We start from the raw sequence: 20780 nt of genomic DNA, 5'->3' as shown, positions 1-20780 counted from the left end.
TTACCAAACTCACACAGTAATGTTAAAAAAAAAAAAAACATCCCCAGTGTCGCAACCCCCTTGGGGGTCCCCCCAGGTTAAGAACCACTACTCTATATGACCTGAACATGTGGCAGAATTGACAATAAAGTCAATAAAGTTGGCTCTGGTGGTGGGTTGTGTCTACCTGGAAATACAGTTGGATGCTGACTGGGTTGGTTCAAGTCTTATCTCTTGTTGTGCGGTTGCATTTCTCTCCTGTCTCCCTGTCTACAGTCCACACACAAGTAAGGTTCTTAATTCACCTAAAATAAAACAACGAAAACAAAGATTAGTACTCAATGACACAAACTTAGTTATGGTTTTTATTTTTTTTTTCTCACAAACAAAATTGTTTACAAAAAGGAACGTCAAAAATAAAATTGTACCTATCTATTGCATGTCATGCTGGCAGTTTGAACTACATGCAAAAATAACAATAATAACATTGATAATAATCATTACTGTACAAAAAAGATGGGGGAAGATATGAGGCCAAACATAATCCCAAAACCAAAAGAAAAACTTGTATTGGAAAAAGGGAGTTTTATTAAAAGGGTGTGTTTTTTGTTCAGGCAGTCACATGTTTGTACATGAGACTTCAACCAGGGCACAAGACTCCAAACCCCCCGGGGTAGAGAGGGCTGTGTGAAACTGCATAGAGGCAGAGAATACATTCCCTGCTCTAAAGACAGAGGGGTGAAGAAAGAGTGAATTAAAGGAACAACATGAAAGAGTAAAGATGAGTGTGGTGTGGGGGCATGAAATACCACCCCCCCCACACACACCCTAACATACAAGGTTAATCTATACAGTGTGAAGCCCTTAAAACACAAAGTCATGCTTCATCGTCAATGTGGTAAACAACACAAAAGAGAAACTACATAAAATTATCATTGAACATTATAGCTTCTTCTCGAGATCCCTTAGATTGACTTGCTATAAAAAAGGTGATATCTGAGGTATATGGCTTCATTTTATCAATCAACTACATGGGAAACAATAAAGAGAGTATGCTTCAGGTTTTCCCAGAAGGAAAGCAAAAAGGTGAAGAATCCCATGGCTACCTGCAGCCACAAATATGCTAGGAGCAGGTTATGTAGACAGAGACGGACACTTTTCCAATTCATTTCCAAATAAAGAGCAGAAAGGAAAGTGCCAGGAATAAAGGATACACTTATTTTTTGAAAAATCCTTGAGGTTTGGGCAGAGATGAGAGACTGGTGTCAGGGACTGTGGCAGTGGATGCATGTTTCTGCTACAGATGTGAGTGACAAGAGGCCAACAGTGTGTAAGCATGGATGCAACTTAACATGTACTTTTGAAAGTCAATCAGTGTCCCTTTGTTTTTTGTCCAGTGTACTAAGTTTATTACAAATAAAGAGTGTTACAAGATTTTGGGTCCCTCGTCTACAGGAGCAGTGCAGAGTCCTTTGTCAGAGTTGGTGACATCTGTCGGCATCACATGGGCTGGTATGCGTGTTGTGTGTGTGGGGGGAAAAGCTTCCTGGTTGGGCTCAGTCGGTGCTGACCTGCGTGACCTGTGCGTCAACCGTCTGGTTGGTGGACTGTATGAACATCGGTTGGGTGAGCTCCTGTCCTGCTGGCATCGTCACCTGCTGAATCTGATACAACTGCTGTAAAACAGAGAGAGAGGCAACTGATGTTATTTGCTACTTTTCTTGGCCGGCACAGTCTTGGGAAAAAAAAATTAAAAAAAAAAAAACTTCTCATTGAGGCTTTTCTGGTTAATTTGAGATATAAATTATTTATAAAAATTTTTTCAAGGGGCACGTCAGCTGGTTCACAACTGGCTGTGTGCACTAGTTAAAATGCTAACAAGCCAATAAAAAGAGCAAGTGAGTCAAAATAAAATATACTATATTTAGCTGAAAATGTCACTGTCATTGGATATATTAATGACATTTCTTACCTGTCCATCAGTAAACTGGTTGAATTGCTGCTGTCCTTGCTGTACCTCTGCTTGTGTGATCTGACAACAAAACAAGTTAGATTAAAGAAACAAATAAAGAATGATAATGCTTGGATATAAGATCATTTGATTTATGAATGATATTTGTTGCTATTGTGATTACCTGCTGGGTGTTGGCGAGAGTCTGAATCTGTCCTTGGACCACTTGCGCTCCAGACACAGGCTGGGCTAGACGGATGTATTGTAGCTGGCCTGTGTTTAGTTGCACCTACAATCAACCAACACAAGGGGGAGACAAAGTTTGGTTTGGAGCAAAAGGTCATTCAAACACAGAGGTCACAGCCATTTTCCCACTTTGGACAACAGCAATGAGAATCATTCACTTTCCTCTGGTGAATTGTTAACTTTGTAAAACTTATGATTGATGATCCCCATCAAACAGTGAAGGGTGGATCATTCACTAAAACATCATGTTTGTGCAGTAACACAATGTCAAACGCCACGTCAAACATGCAGCCAAACACAGACCACTTTAGCGGTTTCATCCACTGTTTGAGCTTCTTTGCTCTGGCACTAATCTCTCCCAATTCCCATCACATTTTTTTTTCAGCTTGATATTATTTCTTACTGGGATTTGCTGGATCTCTCCTGTGTTGGTGATGATCTGCTGCATGACCTGCATGGTCTGGCCTTGGGCTTGACCTGCCTGAGCTTGACCCTGGGCAGCTTGGACAATCTGTACCTGTTGGCCCTCACTCACCTGCATGGCCACGGGCGCACTCTAATGGAGAGAAAGGAAGAAAGAAAAGCAGAAAGAGAGACAAACAGAACTACCATATTAGTTGTTTAACAACAACTGGTAAAGACATGTAGTTTGTGATTGACAGACACAAAGCGAAAAACCAGGAAATCACTAACTTCCCTGAAATAAGATTTTAACCAGCACCATAAAACTTAAGTATTCTTAGATTTTAAAAGTCTGTTCAAGATCATTAGGCAGGCACAAAAAATGTTGGAACATGAGGTGACAATGCAGGTTTCGTGACCTCCCTTTGTCTTCTGTCTTGTCACACTATCTAGGAGAGGCCACCTGATCTCATGCTGCAGTCGCCCCTACAGGCCTCAGTCACCTGAGCAGGCAAAGCTCATAGGCAGCAGTCACCTACAGGGCTGTGGCACCAAGTAGTGGCCTCTGTTTGTGTGCCTGGTTAATGAACATATAAATGCAAATGTGCACGTGTCTTTACCGTGATGGGTGTGCCCTGTGACTGCACCTGCACTTGCTGTAACTGCTGCATGGTGGCACCTTGCAGCATCTGATGGCCCAATAGAATAGAATGAGGAAATGAGAGAAAGACACAGTGAGAAAGCAGCGATTGCAACAACTGAACACGTGAGTGTAAGCATGTGTGGAGTGTGTAGAAAGCTTAAATGTTAGAGCAGCAAACGGTGGCATATAAGCAGCTAATGACAATTAATGATATGATTAATAAAGAAGCTGAGGTGAAATGTCAGAAACGTGTAAAAAAAAAAAAAAAAACTCCATGGTGGAGTTTGGACAGGTTTTAAAAATGCATGTACATCACAGTGACATTTACAGCAGCTCAAGTAATGTCAACTGTGGTTTCATTAACACTTATGATAGTTGGTTATCTAAGAAAATAGATTGGTAAAGTGACAACTAATGACACTGAAAGCTCTGCACACAGACACATAAATAAAGGGTATTTCCTGCCAACACTTTACACCATAGACCAATTATGTTGTACCAAACAAGGCATGTGCCTGATAGGTAGTGGGAATCTAATCAGCTCTGTTTTACACTAGAAAACACTTGTGATATGACTTAAATACCATCAAGAGGGTTACATTTTACATGCAATGCAAAACTGGGGGAAATAAATTAAATAGGTAGGCTGCATTGACAGAGGGATTGAGATGAAGCTTCAAAGATTCAATGTTTTTATTTAAGCACCTCAACAAACCAAATGGCTTTTTTGGGAAGTCAAATGTAAGACTTGCACTTATTCCCTGTGCTGCCTTGTAAATAGCCTACAATGGAGTCTACGTAAGGTGAGTGTCAAACTGTGACCTCCCTGCTCTCAGCGGGGACTGCAGCAGTAGCAGTGCTAGTGAATCAGGCCAGGTCTAAACGAGTAGGACAGCTCAGCTAAAGGCAGTCTGCTGAAGCAGCATGAAGTACCACAGCAGCCCAACAGCATGGCTACATAACATGCAGATACCAAGCTGCATAGAGAGAGAGCGCTCAGCAGCAAAAAAAAGTAGGAGTGAGATATTTAGAAAGAGAGACAATTGAAAGATGTCTGAAAATTGCATGTTTGTTATCTTACTGCCTGGTGTAAGTGCCTGTGTGTGAGTGAAACGGAGTGTGTTTTTGTATGTGTGCGCTAGGTACTTCGATCCAATAAAAAACAGCTACTGATTCACAGTTTTTGTTTCTTTCCGCTCAATTCTCTGCAACTGAAACCGTGAGGATAAGAAACATTGAAAAAGCATACATGAAGTGTTCAACAAGCCTTTAATGATTTTTTTGAGTTATTAAGTTATTTTCTATTTTTTATGTGTGCTTCACTTATAAGGCAAAACGTATACTGCTTCCTATACAATTTCAGAAACTCAACCATGATTCAGACACTTTGTGTGATGTGTAAATATTAGAGGCTGTGATATTGCAATAATAGACAAGGACTGATAGCAGAAATTTTTGTGTTCAGGTTTTTCGTGTTTATAAAATGTTTTATTTCATTTTCATTGAAATTCATATAAGTAAATAACAAATAAGGTAATATCCTGTTCAGATCAAATGTTTCCTCTGCAGGGTTTTAGAGGGAGGGCGTGCATGTGTGTATAGTTATGTGCCCTGGGTGTGTTCTGAGGTGCAGTTATTCCTGCTGGTGGGAGAGTGGTCAGCTATTGAATTTGAGCTAAGACTAATATCAATAAAGCCAGGTGTGATGACCCGAGTAACAAGCCTTTTGCAGCATGATTCCTGGGACGGGGGTGGAGTTTAGAATGTGCTACTTCAACTACTTGGGAGATGTAATCTTCAGGTGTCACACAGAGACACAGAAACACACATGCACTCAAACACAATTTCCTTTTCTTGAAGTTCAGCGCAGGCTTCATTAACTGGTAATTTGTGTTTCTGTTTGGGCAGTTAAAGCTGTAGTCTGTGTGCTTCTCCACATTAACCTCATTATTGCCTAGAATTCTTATATCCAGCTGTTACCCTGTTATGAGATCTTCAAACAAGGTGTTAATATTACCTGTCCTTGCTGTGACTGAGCGATGATGATCTGTCCAGGCTGGATGGTCGTTTGTGCGCCGGGCTGCTGGCCCTGTTGTGTGCCCTGCACCTGTACAGCTCCGGGCTGCTGGGCCAAAGTAAAGTAGTACTGCACCGGCTCTGCTGGAGCTACTGACTGACGCATCTCCTCCTGAAGATGACACACACACACACACACACACACACACACACACACACACACACACACACACACACACACACACACACACACACACACACACACACACACACACACACACACACACACACACACACACACACACACGAAGGCCCATCAGTCCATTACATCTCCATGAATTATTTTTTGCAGGTGTAACGGTAGAAGAGGGCAGGTCTGATAAATAACTGATAGGATGTGGCTGTGGAGGAGTAATGTAATCTGGACATAAGATCCATTGTGACACCATACTGGTCAATACCATAAGAGTGCAGGCCTGGCATCAACCAGAACAATTTACACAGAAAAAAACAGTATCAAACATTTGTGAGTCTACTGAAATATAGCTATACTAAATGTTTAATTAGACAATTATTTATGTATGTACTGTATAAAAACGCTCTCTCTGACCATTACGTGCAGTATCAGAGTTAGTTGGCATTCAGCTTCCTCAGATCAGCAGGCCAGATGCTTGCTGGCATGGGGGCTTGAATCACAAATTAAATTATCAGTAAACATTGACCTGTGTCATTCTGCTTAATAACTGACTAATGAACAGGGCTTCATCTTGATGAGGTTTCTCCATCACCAGAAGCGTAAACAACCTTCTCCCAGCTCCATGACAACACAGCTGAGAGTGTAGGATGTTTACATGCCTGGAGACAGTCTACTTGACGACCAATTTATATATCTTACTCCTCCATCTGGTATCCTACATTTGTATCTACTACATCAATCTCTTGTTTGAGCAAAACTTTAACGCAATTTTCTGTAAGAGAAGGCACTCGATTATATCCTTATTGAATTAGTCCCTGTTAGAAGACGTATCCGAATGCTCGCTATAATTGTGCTTTTCTGTTACTAATTGTACAAAGTAGTGTCATCGCTCAGGTTACTGTTGGCTGTAAGAGGCAATAAGATGCTGCAAACATCCGACTGAAAGCCCTCGCTATACAAACTCCAGCTTCCAGTCAAGGATGTTTACAGCACCTCAAGGTTGCCAACAATGGAAAAGCACCTGGGGCCCGTTTCAGAAAGGAGGTTTAACAAACTGAGTCTAACCCTGAACTCTGAGTTGATTTACCCTGAGATGGGAAACACTGAGTTTTTGTTCCAGAACAGCTGATTTGAGTTGGTTCAATCAACTCAGAGCAGGTTCACTCAGAGTTAAGCATGTGCACCACCACTATAAAAGGCAGCATGAATGGAGCCATGATACTACGATTCACCATGGTAACAACCACAAACAAACTGGTCGGCGGAAATACTCATGAGCACATACAGCGAGTTTGAACATGTATTTTGTTAAAAAAACAACACAGTGGCTGCTGCAAAAGAGAGCGACTCTGCATGGGAGAAAATTGCTGCTAGAGTAAATGCGTAAGCTCTAATATAGGGTATTGATATCATATTTAATCATAAGTATAATATTACTGGTGAAATGGTATTGAACCTATAATCTATTTCATTTAGGTGCAATCCTGCGGGAGAAAAAGTCCTAGTCCTACTAATCCCATTCTGAGGCTGCAGCACCATCATTAACAGAATTATAATTCATAATCTTTTATTTCAAAGGGTTTACATCATTCACCTGCAATACTGTGGAACTCCTTTTTTTTTTTACTGTACTTTACAGTACTCCTTACTGGTTTGTGTCCAGGGAACACTACAAAAACGTTTAAAAACACGTTTCAGAGCGATCGAGTCGCTGTTTGCAAAAAAAACGCAATGAGACACAAAGATGTGCTGGGATGTAGAGCATGTCCACGATGGGTGACGTTAGTGATATGAGGACGGATAAGGTTATGTAGGCTACATAACAGATAGACTGGGAAGAAAAACGATACCGCTCAAATAGGTAGGCTAGTATCTGGAAATGAAAATTCATCTATAGGTGTCGCCTCAATATCATCTCCCAACGTATGTTTAACTCCCTGCGAAGTAATACAGCTTCTTCATCAACGGGATTGTCGACAATGCCATGTTTTGAGAAAAAAAACACAGTTAATAAACCAACCTTGTTTATTTTATTCATGCAGATAACAAACTGCACTAAAATGCGCCTGATACAGACTGAATGAATGAATGAGGAAATGAAAGAGCGCTGTGTCAGAGGGAGGAGACTGAGAGAAACTCAAGGTTTATTGAAGAAAACCTGCTCCCGACCAGGTTAGGTGCACAGGCTCAGTTACCATAGTAACTGACTCTGAGGTTAAGTTACCTCTCTTTCTGAAACAGGCTGGAGTTACCCCTCTCTCTCAGGTTTAAATAACCTCCCTTTCTGAAACAGAAAACCCAGAGATTCCCTCATCTCAGGGTTAACCAACTCAGAGTTTTCACTAAACCTGCTTTCTGAAATGGACCCCTGGGATGAAGATCTTCTTTTCCCTGTGTATTTTCCAAAAACTCCAAGAACACCTTTCGAGACATCTGCTGTTTGCCCCGTCACTATGCAGCGCGTGATTTCCTACCTGTCTTTTAGGTAGGCTTCAGGTCATCTCGAGGCACAATGTCAATCAGGAAGTCAAACTGGTCAAACTTTGTTATGGCCATGGCAATGTCGTTCCTCTGTAAACATAACATACACAGAGGGTCAAGAGATTAGGTCAGAATTTAATTATACTGATTCAATGTATACAGCGACCTATGTTTAAACATGGCTCAAGGCCTAAAGTCAACTCTCTTAAAATAGCCACACAAAGAGGCTACTGTGGACCTGAAACAAACTGTACCAGGTATAAGCTTTGATAACTGAGGTTAAATTTAGAGCTGAATCGATTACTAATTATTTTAATAATCAATTGATTATTTGAGTCACTTACACACACAAAATGCCAAACATTTGCTTGTTCCAGCTTCTCAAGTGTAAGGATTTGTTGTTCAATAACTTTTCTTTTAACCAACAGTCAGTAAAGGTAATATAAAAACAAATCAACCTAGTATCACAATCATACACCTGGGTGATGTGTGATGGGTCCAAATGAACAGGATGCTTCCCTGCCCTCATGAGCACAGGCTCTGCTGCTATACTCCCTTCCTATATCCACAGCAGTGTGCTGTCTCTGTGGAATTTTCCACAGGATATTGGCTGTCAGGACCCCCCATTGTGGCCATCTCTGCGCTAGAGGCTATTTATAGTAGCTTGATTAATATCTGGTAACACCAGGTCACATCTACACTTGTTCTATTGGCGTGCGTTGCTATGGTGACCTCAATTGGCGTGCCCTCTTCACAATAGGACTCGAGATCTGTGTGTTTATGTGTGATCATGTGAAAACAGACTATGCCGTTCTTCCTGACAAGAAAATCACATGGGGTTCAATCGTAACACATATCTAATTAAATGAATGTAGTTAAATTAATGTAGTTAACATGTAAACCTGCGCAGTAAATGATTCATTTGAAGTTTCTATTTAAAGCATGCAGAGCAGAGCTCTTACACCTGGGAGTTAATGCTAAAAAAGGACTCTGAGACAAAGTCAATACAACAGCAAAGTGAACACGCTTCTTCAATTTAAGACTAACTATGACGAGAGCGATTACACCGTCTTTTTTCCAATCTCTTTTTCTACCTGCATTGGCATACACACACATATCCATGGGCTGCTAATCTCTCAGAGGAATGTGAAGGGATAAAGTGGACTTAAGGGCTTTCATGTTCTGCTCCACAGTTTTCCCCTCTTGACATCCAGGTGAGACTCTTTTTTCCCAACTGTTCCCATCAGCGCTCTCACATTCTCAGCTCCCCCCCACCACCCCCTCACATCATTCCAGAGTCCATCTTATTCAACTTTGGGACAGCATAGCAGGCAAAATGGCACCGGAGGGAAAAGTGGGTCAACGGCACCCGCCTGGCTTTGCTTTCAAAGTCAATGGAGGGAGAAAGAACTAAACAGAGGGATAGTCCTCAAGGGGATGCTGGTATGGGGTCTCGGCTTGTATATGCACACAGACACAGGCACTCAGTGAATAGAAAGCAAGAAACCAAAAACACACCCTAATTATGTAAGGGTGTGGGAGAGGAGTAGGAATTAAAAAAAGGTGGAAGAAATGTACGGAAGGACGAAAGAGGTAATGTAATTATTACTATAGATGAGATAATCCTAACAAGATGTCAACAATTGACAATTCAGTTGGCTTCCTTAACTGGAGCATGCTCTGATCAAGGTCAAACGTGTCACACGGGGAGGACATAAAAGAGTGACAAGTTCATACGCCTCTATGAGTGTATCTGACCTGTAGCGTACGTCTCTTGTTGTCCTCTGTGTGGATCCACGCTCTGAGGGTGAGCTCTGTGATGAAGATCTGAGCTGCCTTGGCAAACAGGACTGGAGCCTCTGCACTGATCATCTGTACAGAGGATATGGGAGTTACATCTGCTTATAAACAACCACAGACTATTTAACATCAATCACATTTCAGCTTTAACATGAATCACTCAGGACCTGAGAGGCAAATGGCTGCATCACGGTCACAGGTGCTGCAAAATAAGCAATAACTGCATTAATTTGTTTAAAAATATCACATCATATTGTATGTGGTAATGTGTCAGCTCAAGACACTACTCAAACAGAACTATTATGCTTAGCAGGAGAATGTCATTATTCACCAAAAAGCTTGACCATTTCTATACTATTCATCACAGCTGTGAGTTACCTTTGTTTACCTGGGTTTATCCCTAACAATGTCTCTTCAGTTGTAAAATCACTGGTCTGCAGGCCTCTGGAGGCAAATTGCTTAGCTTCACACTCCACTTCTTCATCGATTGAAATCTCAGACCAAGCCATACGGTAATTGGTTACGTATATGGACATAAATGTGAAGCTTAAATGTACTACATGGACTAGAATAATGCCACACCATTCACATGTACACATGCAGTGAAAGCTTCAGTGTCACGACTCACAGAAAGGTCCTGTCTTCAGATACGTTAGTCTTGATCTCTTTACCACTTTAAGCTGCAGCTTAACTAAAGGGATAGCGCTCTTGACACAACACATTCAAGCGCAACACCTATACTACATATAGGTTATTTTTATGGATACAAAATCAGTGCTTCACAAAGTGGTATTACTAGCTACTTGATACACAATCAGTAATTTCACCTAATGATGCCGTATGCACACTATTAATACGTTTTGATGTTAACCCATTTGATATAAATAATGGACTTCTTATCAACAGACACTGCTGAATGCACTAATCATATTTTTCCATTATAAAATAAGTCCAACAGGCCATTCACAGGCACGGAGCTGTCTGAGCACAGCAGGCCACAAACCAACAACTTGATAAATACAGGCACCAAATTAGAGAATATTATCCGCCAGGCTTTAAGGCATTAAAATAATCAAACTTTTGTCTAAAAATGGAAGTAAATTCAGAAATGTATTTTTTTTAAACTGTTTGTTTCCCTAATTCTTTATTAAATCAATTATTAAAACGTACCAGAATGCTAAAAATGAATAGAAGGCATTACCAATTTTAACGATAACATGAAATTATCATGATGAAAGAAACTACTAAGAATTCACAAACATTTTATATGCTCTTACGGTTTTGGTCTGACTTGTAGTGGATTTAATTTCTTAGTTTTATGTAAGGAATAACACTAGAGCTCTGTGGCTCATTTTACTTACTTTTACCCCATAATTATTTTCTCAAAATGGTCAATTATTTAGGCTGTCCTCTTACCTTGACATCCTCATCCAGCTTCATGATTTTTTTGATTCGGGCCAGAGGCAACTCCTGCACACGGAAATCCTTCTGGAAAAAATGGATGTGTGGTCAGTTAGAGATACAGAAAAGGGCACAACAAAGTTGTGCTTTCATATTTTGCATGTTTGAAATCACATAAAACGAGGGCTGCACGATTTGGAGAAAAAGTCCCATTGCGATTTACAATACTGCTATATATATATATATATATATATATATATATATAAGGGCTGGGCGATAAATCGATTTTATCGATTAACTCGAATGTGTAGTACATGGATTTGTTTAAATGAAAAATCGATTAAATAACTTATATGTTTAATAACTTAACATCCGCCGACGCTCCCCTCTGGGCTCATCCATTCCCCCGCGCGTTTGCCATAGAGATACACAAACAACATAGCAGCGACAGGGACTAACATTAATTATTTTCTTAACCAGTCGTTTCATTACTTACTTAACCGTAATCTCCGCCGAAATAACCGGCCGCTCGCGGTGCACTGTCCCCGGCTGAGAGTCACCTATTCTCGGTAACTGAACCACCAGCTACAGCTGACCTGAAGGAGCATCATGCGGGGCACCAGAGCCGGTGTTGAGGAACTCTTTTGCGGCTCAACACATCTACTAAATGCTGCTGATACAACCGAGCTGTGACGGAGGTCTGTAGCGGCTTAAACAACTTGCATACGCCGCACGGAGCTCCGCTTCGACGTTTGTTTTTATCGCTACGAAGGAGCTTGCTACAGGTATGCTACATTCAAGAGACGATGGGATGTTAACGTACGTTACTCAGCAACAGGTGAAAATAGGGGCAAGGTTGCGCAAAAACGTTAAAATGATTGCAACTTTTAGCGAGGAACGAGAAGTGAATTACCACCTGTATGTGTGAAAACAGCTTTATCTCACGCATCCGTTTTTGTTGTTGTATAGCCCCCCCCAAAAAGAAAAACCTCAAACCAATTTATATTTCCACAAAATTGGCATGAATAATCATAATGGTACATGCCCCATGTGTGTGTATGAGTCAAAACAAAATAAAACTTGTTTTGATCAATTTCTTTGTCATCTGCAGATTGATTTTAAGTAGAGGGAGATTTTTTTTGAAAAAATCGGGGATTTTATTTTTAGGCCATATCGCCCAGCCCTAATATATATATATATATATATATATATATATATATATATATATATATATATAAATAATATTTATTATCAAGGAAAATGCACCAAATGCTAACATTTTGAAATGTGCAAACTTGTTCTTAACTTGAACCTACAAAGTTAAACGAGCATAAGAAGAAATGCATAAACAAAAAATGTGCAATATCTTAATATTTTACTAAATGAAATAAAAAAAAATTTAAAAATTTGTTCTTGCTTTGCTGAACAGTACAAATGACAAATGGAACAATAAATGGGCGCCCAGATAGCTCAGTTGGTAGAGCGGGCGCCCATATATAGAGGTTTACTCCTCAACACAGCGGGCCCGGGTTTGACTCCGACCTGCGGCCCTTTGCTGCATGCCATTCCCCCCTCTCTCTCCCCTTTCATGTCTTCAGCTGTCCTGTCAAAAATAAAGGCCAAAAATGTCCCAAAAAAAAAATCTTTAAAAATAACAAAAATTTAACAATAAATAAGAAAAATACAAATTGTAATTAAAATAATACATTTTCTATGACCTTATAGACAATGACATTTAAGATGCGTGTAATGAAATAACTAGTGATTATGTTACAAAATATAATTTGTAGGACAACACACATTAATTAACATGTAACATTCTGTAAATCTGCCAGTGTTAGCCAGCCAGCTAATTTTCAACTATAGTCCTTTGCCAAGACATTGGTACAGGCTAAACTTTACAGACATAAGTCAAAAAGACACCATAAAGACAGCTAGAGTAACAAATAATAATACAGCCTCTTCTTAAACTCTACATGCTCTGAACCCCTCTACACTTCTGATACTCACATGATCATACACGACACACACGCTACTGCCTCAACAGACTGACTGGTCATATCTTTTAGGGACGTTGTTACGATGGTAGCGCTCAATACATCCATGAAGTAGAATAATTGAGAGGGCAGATTCAACGTAGATTCAACACAGAAGCATCAATCAGGCAGTAGTGAGAGCGAGAATGGCAGGTGCGTTGTGTGAATGACATCAGTGTGTTATTGGTGAAGCAAGCGAGGAGAGCGACCGCCGGTGAGTGGTGTCGGACTTCTGCATTCAAACAGCCTGCGCAGGTCTTTCCATGGACCTTTTTCAAAGCAGACATTTGATTTGTCATAGTAGGAAAAGCACAGCTGAAATTGATAACCTTAACGATGGCTCAATTCCATCCAGTGTCCCAGTAAGCTATTTCAGTGAGTCAGCATGCACAATACCAGGGCCTCTCCTAAGTGGAATGCAGCCAGCATTAATGGTTTTGAATACACCTGTGCTTTTCCTACTACACGGTTCATACGCATTTTAACCAATACTTTTTCGGCAAATTTCCATGACTATGTGTTCCTGAAAATGTCAGTCGACATTATACAATAAGAATACAAATCTGTGTTAAAGTTTACCCTCAGAGGTTTAACTATAAAATGAATGACAACTTATGTGGTTCATAGTGGGATTCTTAATATCGCTCCCCGAATAGAACGCTGAGGTTAAGACGACGTGAAAATACATTTATTAATCACATATTATTATGCTGTGTTAAAACAAATTCCATGACTTTTCCAAAACTTTCTGGATCTTTCATGTTTCCAAAATCTTTCCAGGCCTGGAATTTGCATTTTTCAAATTCCATAACTTTTCCAGGTTTTTTCAAAACGTATGAACCCTGTTACTATGACATGTCAACATGTCTGCCCTGAAAAAGGTCTATTTATTTTGAATTGGGGTAGTGCATTTCGGATGAAAAAAAAGCAGCGGCCTGCAGCAAAAAGTTAAGCTTGTTCGAGATAAGCCAGGCCTGCACAAATTCGATCACCGGTGATCGCTGCCCAATGCACGCTGGTTAGATTTGTGTCCGACTTGATCTGACACAATGCACATGTAGGCAACAATAACCTCACGAGATCAAGGCAGATAACAGCTGATTGGTTCAGAATCGACTCAACATGAGGTTTCATATAAACGTTTCATTTTTTTTTCTTCATATTTGTCTGATTTGAAAGCTTATTCTCTTAACAGAACACTTGTGTGGCTGATGGTGACGTTTAGTAGTTAGAGACTAAATACGTTCAGATTACAGATCATTTACATTCTGTTGTATATTAACATTAGCAACAGATTGCATGTAGAGCATTTTAACAGCTACTCTGTCATAATAAAACCAACAAGAGACCGAATACAAGCTGATACAATGGGTCCGATAACATTTTAATAAATCGGACCTAACAGGATGTGAGTGTTTCTGTGACTTCCTGTTCAGACTGAAGGCTGCTGGAAACGGCTGAAAACTGTCTGACTTGACTGCAGCTTTTTGTCACTGCCCCCAGCTGCGGCTTCCTGCTCCAGTCCACTTTACAGGCGTGGCGAAGCTAATCTCGAACGTGCCTGTATGTTACTACACGTCGCGGTGACGCAGACCGTAACTGTGATTGGTCCGTTTGTGAGTGGCTTGGTAGCGTCGCATTTCCCCCTACTCATTTCCTGATTTTCCTTCTCTATAAACAACATGAAATCAAGGAGAGGTTTAACTTTTCCTGCTACAGCTTTCCCACCGGAAAGCACAGGAGACACTTTGTTTCTCCCACTATGCCTCTAGAGTCGCTACTTGCTCCAAAGCTAATACCACACACTCCCCAGCATATACACATGCCGGCCCTGTTATTCTCTTCAAGAGATATGCTAGTTAGACGCAGACAAGTATAAATCTCAGGCCACTTACGTAGGCTACAGCGAAAGCTCTGTGTAGAGCCTCTGCAGAAGCATAAATCCAGCTTTACTCAACTTTTGGAGAAACATAACCCCACATCACGCTGTGGTGGCCAATCACGTAACCGGCGATCAGACTTGTCAGTCGGTTTTGAGGCGGTGTGAGAATCCTGTATACAGTAAACGGGAAAGATCACTGCCTCTATCGCTGCCACAAGAAACTTTAAAAACACAAGCACTGAACTGTCCAGGAGTTTGTATAACAGGTAGATGTTTGCCAAACAACAAAGCACAGTCGATCTGTCTCGCTCGTCTCTTTTCTTTCTCGCTTTCTCTGTGAAATTAAGCTGCCTTCAAGTGCGGTCGGAAATATCGAGATCTACAGTATAAACGATCTGACGGAAAACACTGAAATATAAAGTCTACTTGTGTTACATTGGGGGGGTTAAAGAACACAACAGGACGTCACACAAATGGGCCGTTTCAGTGACACCACTGAACAACCCTGCGGCAAATTTCCGGATACCTTTTTTGGTCTGAACACACCATTAGCGTAGCGGCTGTGTGAGGGAAAAGCGAGAGAAAAAAAGAGATAGCAAAGACGATGTAAAATTAGTTAACAGTGAACAATATAAACATCAAGCTTCTCTCTTGGGGGTGGGGGTCGCCACCGAAGAGGGTTTGTGGGGAGAGTGAAGCAAAATGTTCTCAATTATTGTATAGGCCTATCCTCTGTACTACTTGTATGCCGGATGTGTGTTTTTCTTGCTCCCTTTAAGAATAAAAAATAAATAAACATTCCAAGTTTATTCATTGGTTGTTAATACTGTTGCTTAAATGAAGGGTGTTACAACATGGAGACTGCAGTGCACACAGGGAGTAGAGTGTCACACACACACACACACACACACACACACGGCAGACCTTTTTGTTTACTCAAAACGCACAATTTTTGTGGTTATGGAATAGCGGAGTGACATCGCAATTAACATTACATTAATTGTGCAGACCTACATAAAACCATTGAATCTTAGTTTGGCTGTTGTTGGATGTGTGTGTCTGTTGGTTTCAGTGGACAGCGTACCACAGTCAGGTTCCTGATCTCCTCCATGACACGAGGCCAAAAGGACTGCAGGGTTTGCTGGGCATCGCTGCCACCGGCTCCGAACGCATCTGCGGACATCCTCTACTCTGCTGCATCAAGGAATGACAGGGGAGGAGAGAGGTGGAAGCAAAAGGTTAATTATTGGCAAACACAAAAACAAAGACATGATTTTATGATTCAGACACTCAAGACAGGTCATTAGTCAAGTCAGTCCAAGCCAAGGCTGCGCTGCCCAGAGCTCTTCCCATGTGTCAGGACCACATATCCTAGCATGGCCTATAATTATAATGCAGTGAAATCTAAAGTAGAGCCCCAACAGGCTCCTATTATTGTCCTTGTGGGATGCTGACCTGCCCAAGAAGAACCCACCACCAGACTTGCTGCACACTCCCTGATTTGCAACGGCTTAACTTGGGCACAAAAATGCAGCTCCTGTGTCATGTGCAAGTCAACCATGTGGGACAGAGAACAATGTCGAAGCCACAGATCTAGGAGATGCATGTGTGTTTGTGTCAGAGAAACAATCTCCTGAAAACAACTTAGTTCCAGTTTTTTTTTTTAAATGGGCACACATTGTGAAAAGACACATGTTTGCAAACTAACCAAGGCTGTAAAGTGAATGTACATGTAGACATAAAAGCCAGTGCTTCTACAAGGGATCTGACGGTTTGAAAGAGGAGCCAGCAGGTTACTATGGCATGCCAGGAATCTGCTGGAGGAATATTGGCCTGCCTGTCTGAGCATGCAGAGCTTGGAGTGTCTGGATCACACTCTTTCAATCGCTCCCTTTTCTCCCTACCTCAGTGAAAAGATTTGCCAGAAGGGAGAAGAAAAAGGAACACAGGGGGGCCAGAACTAGAGATGAGCTACTCAAGAGAGACGGGGTGTGTTTGTGTGTGTTGCTGAGGGAGGGGTAGTGCCTTGTCCAGTTCAGCATTAAGCCAGCACTATGACAAAGTGCCAAAGGCTTCAACAGGAGGATGTTAGAGACAAACAGGGCCACAGTCAGACTGCTGTGCAAACTAGCTATGTGGGTCAAACATAACAGAAAGAGGTAGATGCAGAGAGAAAGAGAGAGACATGACAAAACAAAGAAAAGAAAAAAAAGTGTGTTTGGAGAGAGGGGGGTCCTCCTCTTTATCTTCCCTTTCTTTTCTCACTCTGGGCCAACCATCATGAATGGCTCCAACTCTGGTCCAGCTGACAGACCAATGCAAAACAAAAGACAGCCTTTCAAGCACTCCATCTAGTGTATCCCCTGTAACAGCAGTGTTTAGGGGATTGTTTTGACTCTGGGTCCAAGTCAGCTCCTTTCTTCATACCGTTTAAGTGCAGTTGTAAATATTTTAGAACCGATAAATCACTAATCCAGAATAGCTGATTGATTTTTGACAGGAAAGATTGCTTCTCTGGCAGTTACAGAGTTACTGAATAATATAGAAGAAGCACTGCTGAACCCTGTTCACTCATTCTGTTTTTGACATAGAGTAGCCTAAATCAATGAGACAGAATGGCAGCGGTTGGGGGGGCTGGTTTTATATAAATCAATCGGGCAGCATGTAGCTATGGCAAGCCAGGATAGTGATTGACCTTGTCTCCCCTTCTCTGTCTGACGCTCCAGTGTCCAGTTGCATTTCAAGGTTGATTGAAATCCTGCAGTCACTAGAACAATCCCAGCATTCCACGGGGCACAAATGACTGCTGGGAATTGTAGTTTGTATCCTCTGCCTGATGCCTCTGCCAGTTCTATCATGGCCTCCAGGTACTTTGTAGCACCATGACCATGCACATAGTGTGAACAAAATGAGAGCCATTTTTTTTTCCAGCTACACAGCATTTTACCACACGTATTAGCACTTGATCTTATGACAGGTTTAAACAAGACAACTTTTTGTATCTTTGTGTGTACTCTCCAACTGGTAGCCTGATAAGATACAAATAATTAGGCAATTCACTTAACAGCATTACAGAGTGCCAGGGTAACAATGCTGTGGCCCAGAGGAAACCGAGCAGGATACAAAAGTTAAAATAGCAAATGATTCAACTGATAAAAAAGTAAAACACACAGGCCACCCAGTACCTTCTCACACATAACACGCTTCTCTTAAACTCCTGCAATTTCTTTGAAAACCGAGAGAGCGGTTACTAAAATCACATAGGCTACACCCCACCCCCCTCTCTCTGACCCTGTGACCCTCAATCTAAATACACAGCCATGCACTAACCACAGCAGAACAAGTGTGACGAAAGGCAGGCTGAAGCGTGAGAAGGGAAAAAGAAATAGAACATACAGTATGTGAATAAGAAGTGAAGGGTTAAGTATCAACATGCCTTAAACGTTGCCCCTCCAGCTAGCTTGTGTGCTCTACCTACAGTACACAGATATTACCATATTTCCAAAGGCTTTGCACCAATGGAAAGATTGTGTGTGAGCCTGCTGATGTATGACCCACAAGTGCAGAATATAATGGATTCTGTTGACTTGTGCAACACCTTCTATGGTCTGGGTCTAGTCTAGCTGTGTTGTTCTAAGCTGCTACTGTATGCTATATTAGGGTACATTGTGTTTTTTGCGCTGTTCATCTCTCCTCTCCTCTTCCCTGCGGCTCTGTTGTCCTTCATCAGGTCACTGAGACAGAGAGATGCCGGTGTTGGGTTTCCTACCAACTCTGCTGTGTGTGTGTGTGTGTGTGTGTGTGTGTGTGTGTGTGTGTGTGTGTGTGTGTGTGTGTGTGTGTGTGTGTGTGTGTGTGTGTGTGTGTGTGTGTGTGTGTGTGTGTGTGTCGGTGTCTTTGACGACAAATGTGATGTCTGTGCTTTGTCGACATTGTCCAAAACAGCAACTTGCTCATCCTCCTTCGTCGGCTCTACATCTCTCTTCCTGTTTCTTCTCCAGCTCTTCCCATCTCTCTTGTTCGGTCTTACTTACTTTCACCTGATCCCCTTTTTCCAACTTCTCTGAGAAAGCCAATGCTGCTCCGCTTGCAGCAGCTGAATCAGCGCTAATGTTGTTCTGCCACACCGCATCTCTCCGGCTCTCATGCCTCCCTCCCTCTCTTGCTAACTGGCACGTCACATCAAGTGGCCACTCACAGCAGCATCAGCAACTCGCTCCAACTCTGACATCACACCACTTTACACAAGACTTCAATTCCTGTCCAAATAAACCTGATAGCAGTGGAGGCAGAAAAACATGAAAAAACAACAAGATAGTATCACTAAGTCTCGTGCCTATTCATATGCTTTCTAAGATTAGTAAAAGAACAAGGAATGGGCAAAGTTTTCAGCGTCAAACTCAAACACTGGCATTGTTTTTAAAAAGAGACAGTACAGTTGAGAGAATTGGCCTTTGGTTAAGGTGAAATGTTCTGCAGTTAATTGACCCCTAAATGACCTGACGGTTGGTGTAAATTGAGCTTAATTTTGTGGAGTGTAGTTGAAAGGTAATGAGGCAAGGCAGTTTAGGACAAATTGAAGGCCAATTTGAGGCAGAAGAGTGAATTTTTCCCCGAGGTGTTTCAGTAACACGTCATTGTGCTGAAGAAAAACTCACCTCATCCCAGAAGCAGAGCTGACACTTCACATTGAACCAGATGTGCACTGAGAGGTATGACCCACACACAAATAAAAGGGGCAAGAGTTATAATCTAATAATTTATAATCTTAATGTATTAATCTAACAGTGTGAAAAGCTCTGAAAAATGTTTTCATGAGAATATAGTTCAGATAATCCCAGATAGTTTTAAAACTAAACTGATGTTTTTTATAATCCCCTTTCAATTCAATATGATGTTAGCATATAACATAGATATAGACAAATTAAGATAAAGTGTGGTGACAAGTGATAGAGAAAGGGGACAACAAAGAGGAAGGGCTAAAAGAGAAAGATTATTTCTTTGCCCCATACTATGACCATAAAGCGACCTTACACATTGTTACTCTTTATGCTTGCTACCAGTTCAAACATCAGGCTGTACAAAGAGCAAACATGTAACGCCATGTACTGGTTACCACAATGTTTCACTCACTATAAATGATGAAATCAACTGAAAGACATGGGTATTTTTTTGTATAATAATATTACCAACTATGGGATGAGTGTTGCTACACTGACATGTCTAGCAAGAGGTCAATTTTCCACATTCTGCTGTGTGAAACTGTCAATGATGCAGAATGGGCAGTTATGCAGGAAGGTCACTAGAGGTTAAAGTCTCCTAAGCAGAAAAACAAATGAATTGGACCACTGAGAATCGTTACCTAATGTTTAACACTCAGTATGTCTGTTTTATTCTGATTTACTATACCTGAATAGATGGAATAAATACAGCCTAGGTAACAAATGTCATCCAGACAAACAATTCATTTTAAAAGATGGACATAAATCAAATTACTGTGTTCACCTTAATGAACCCAATCATAAGTACCACACAGAAATAAACTGGCATGGTTACAGCATGCAGGGTAAATGATCTACTCAGGCAAAAAAAAAAAAAAAAAAAAAGTTTCCAGCCAGGAATTACAGATTAACTACTGGGACACCCACGGACACAATTTTCACAGATGTTGGCGCAATTGTTTTGTGATTAAAAAAAAAGAACAGGCAGGTACATAACGGACATGCTCGGTGTGACCTGCAGTGCAA

General features: G+C 41.2%; 1 protein-coding gene across 1 annotated transcript in view; it reads right to left on the bottom strand.

Annotated features, from left to right (window-relative positions):
* Window positions 1-330: 330 nt before the first annotated feature.
* nfyc (nuclear transcription factor Y, gamma) overlaps window positions 331-20780 on the bottom strand; it is a 22546-nt gene continuing 2096 nt past the window's right edge. Inside the window, 11 exon segments of the mRNA XM_039821035.1 lie at window positions 331-1655; window positions 1952-2011; window positions 2115-2219; window positions 2580-2732; window positions 3199-3267; window positions 5239-5409; window positions 7908-7919; window positions 7921-8004; window positions 9673-9786; window positions 11131-11202; window positions 16118-16224. Of these exon segments, the coding sequence (XP_039676969.1) occupies window positions 1536-1655; window positions 1952-2011; window positions 2115-2219; window positions 2580-2732; window positions 3199-3267; window positions 5239-5409; window positions 7908-7919; window positions 7921-8004; window positions 9673-9786; window positions 11131-11202; window positions 16118-16216 (1059 nt within the window). The 5' untranslated portion in view covers window positions 16217-16224 and the 3' untranslated portion in view covers window positions 331-1535.

Source organism: Perca fluviatilis, chromosome 13 (assembly GCF_010015445.1).
Source record: "Perca fluviatilis chromosome 13, GENO_Pfluv_1.0, whole genome shotgun sequence".
Lineage (NCBI taxonomy): Eukaryota > Metazoa > Chordata > Actinopteri > Perciformes > Percidae > Perca > Perca fluviatilis.
The sequence above is the reverse complement of the archived record's forward strand: the minus strand, read 5'-3'. Positions and strand labels throughout refer to the sequence as shown.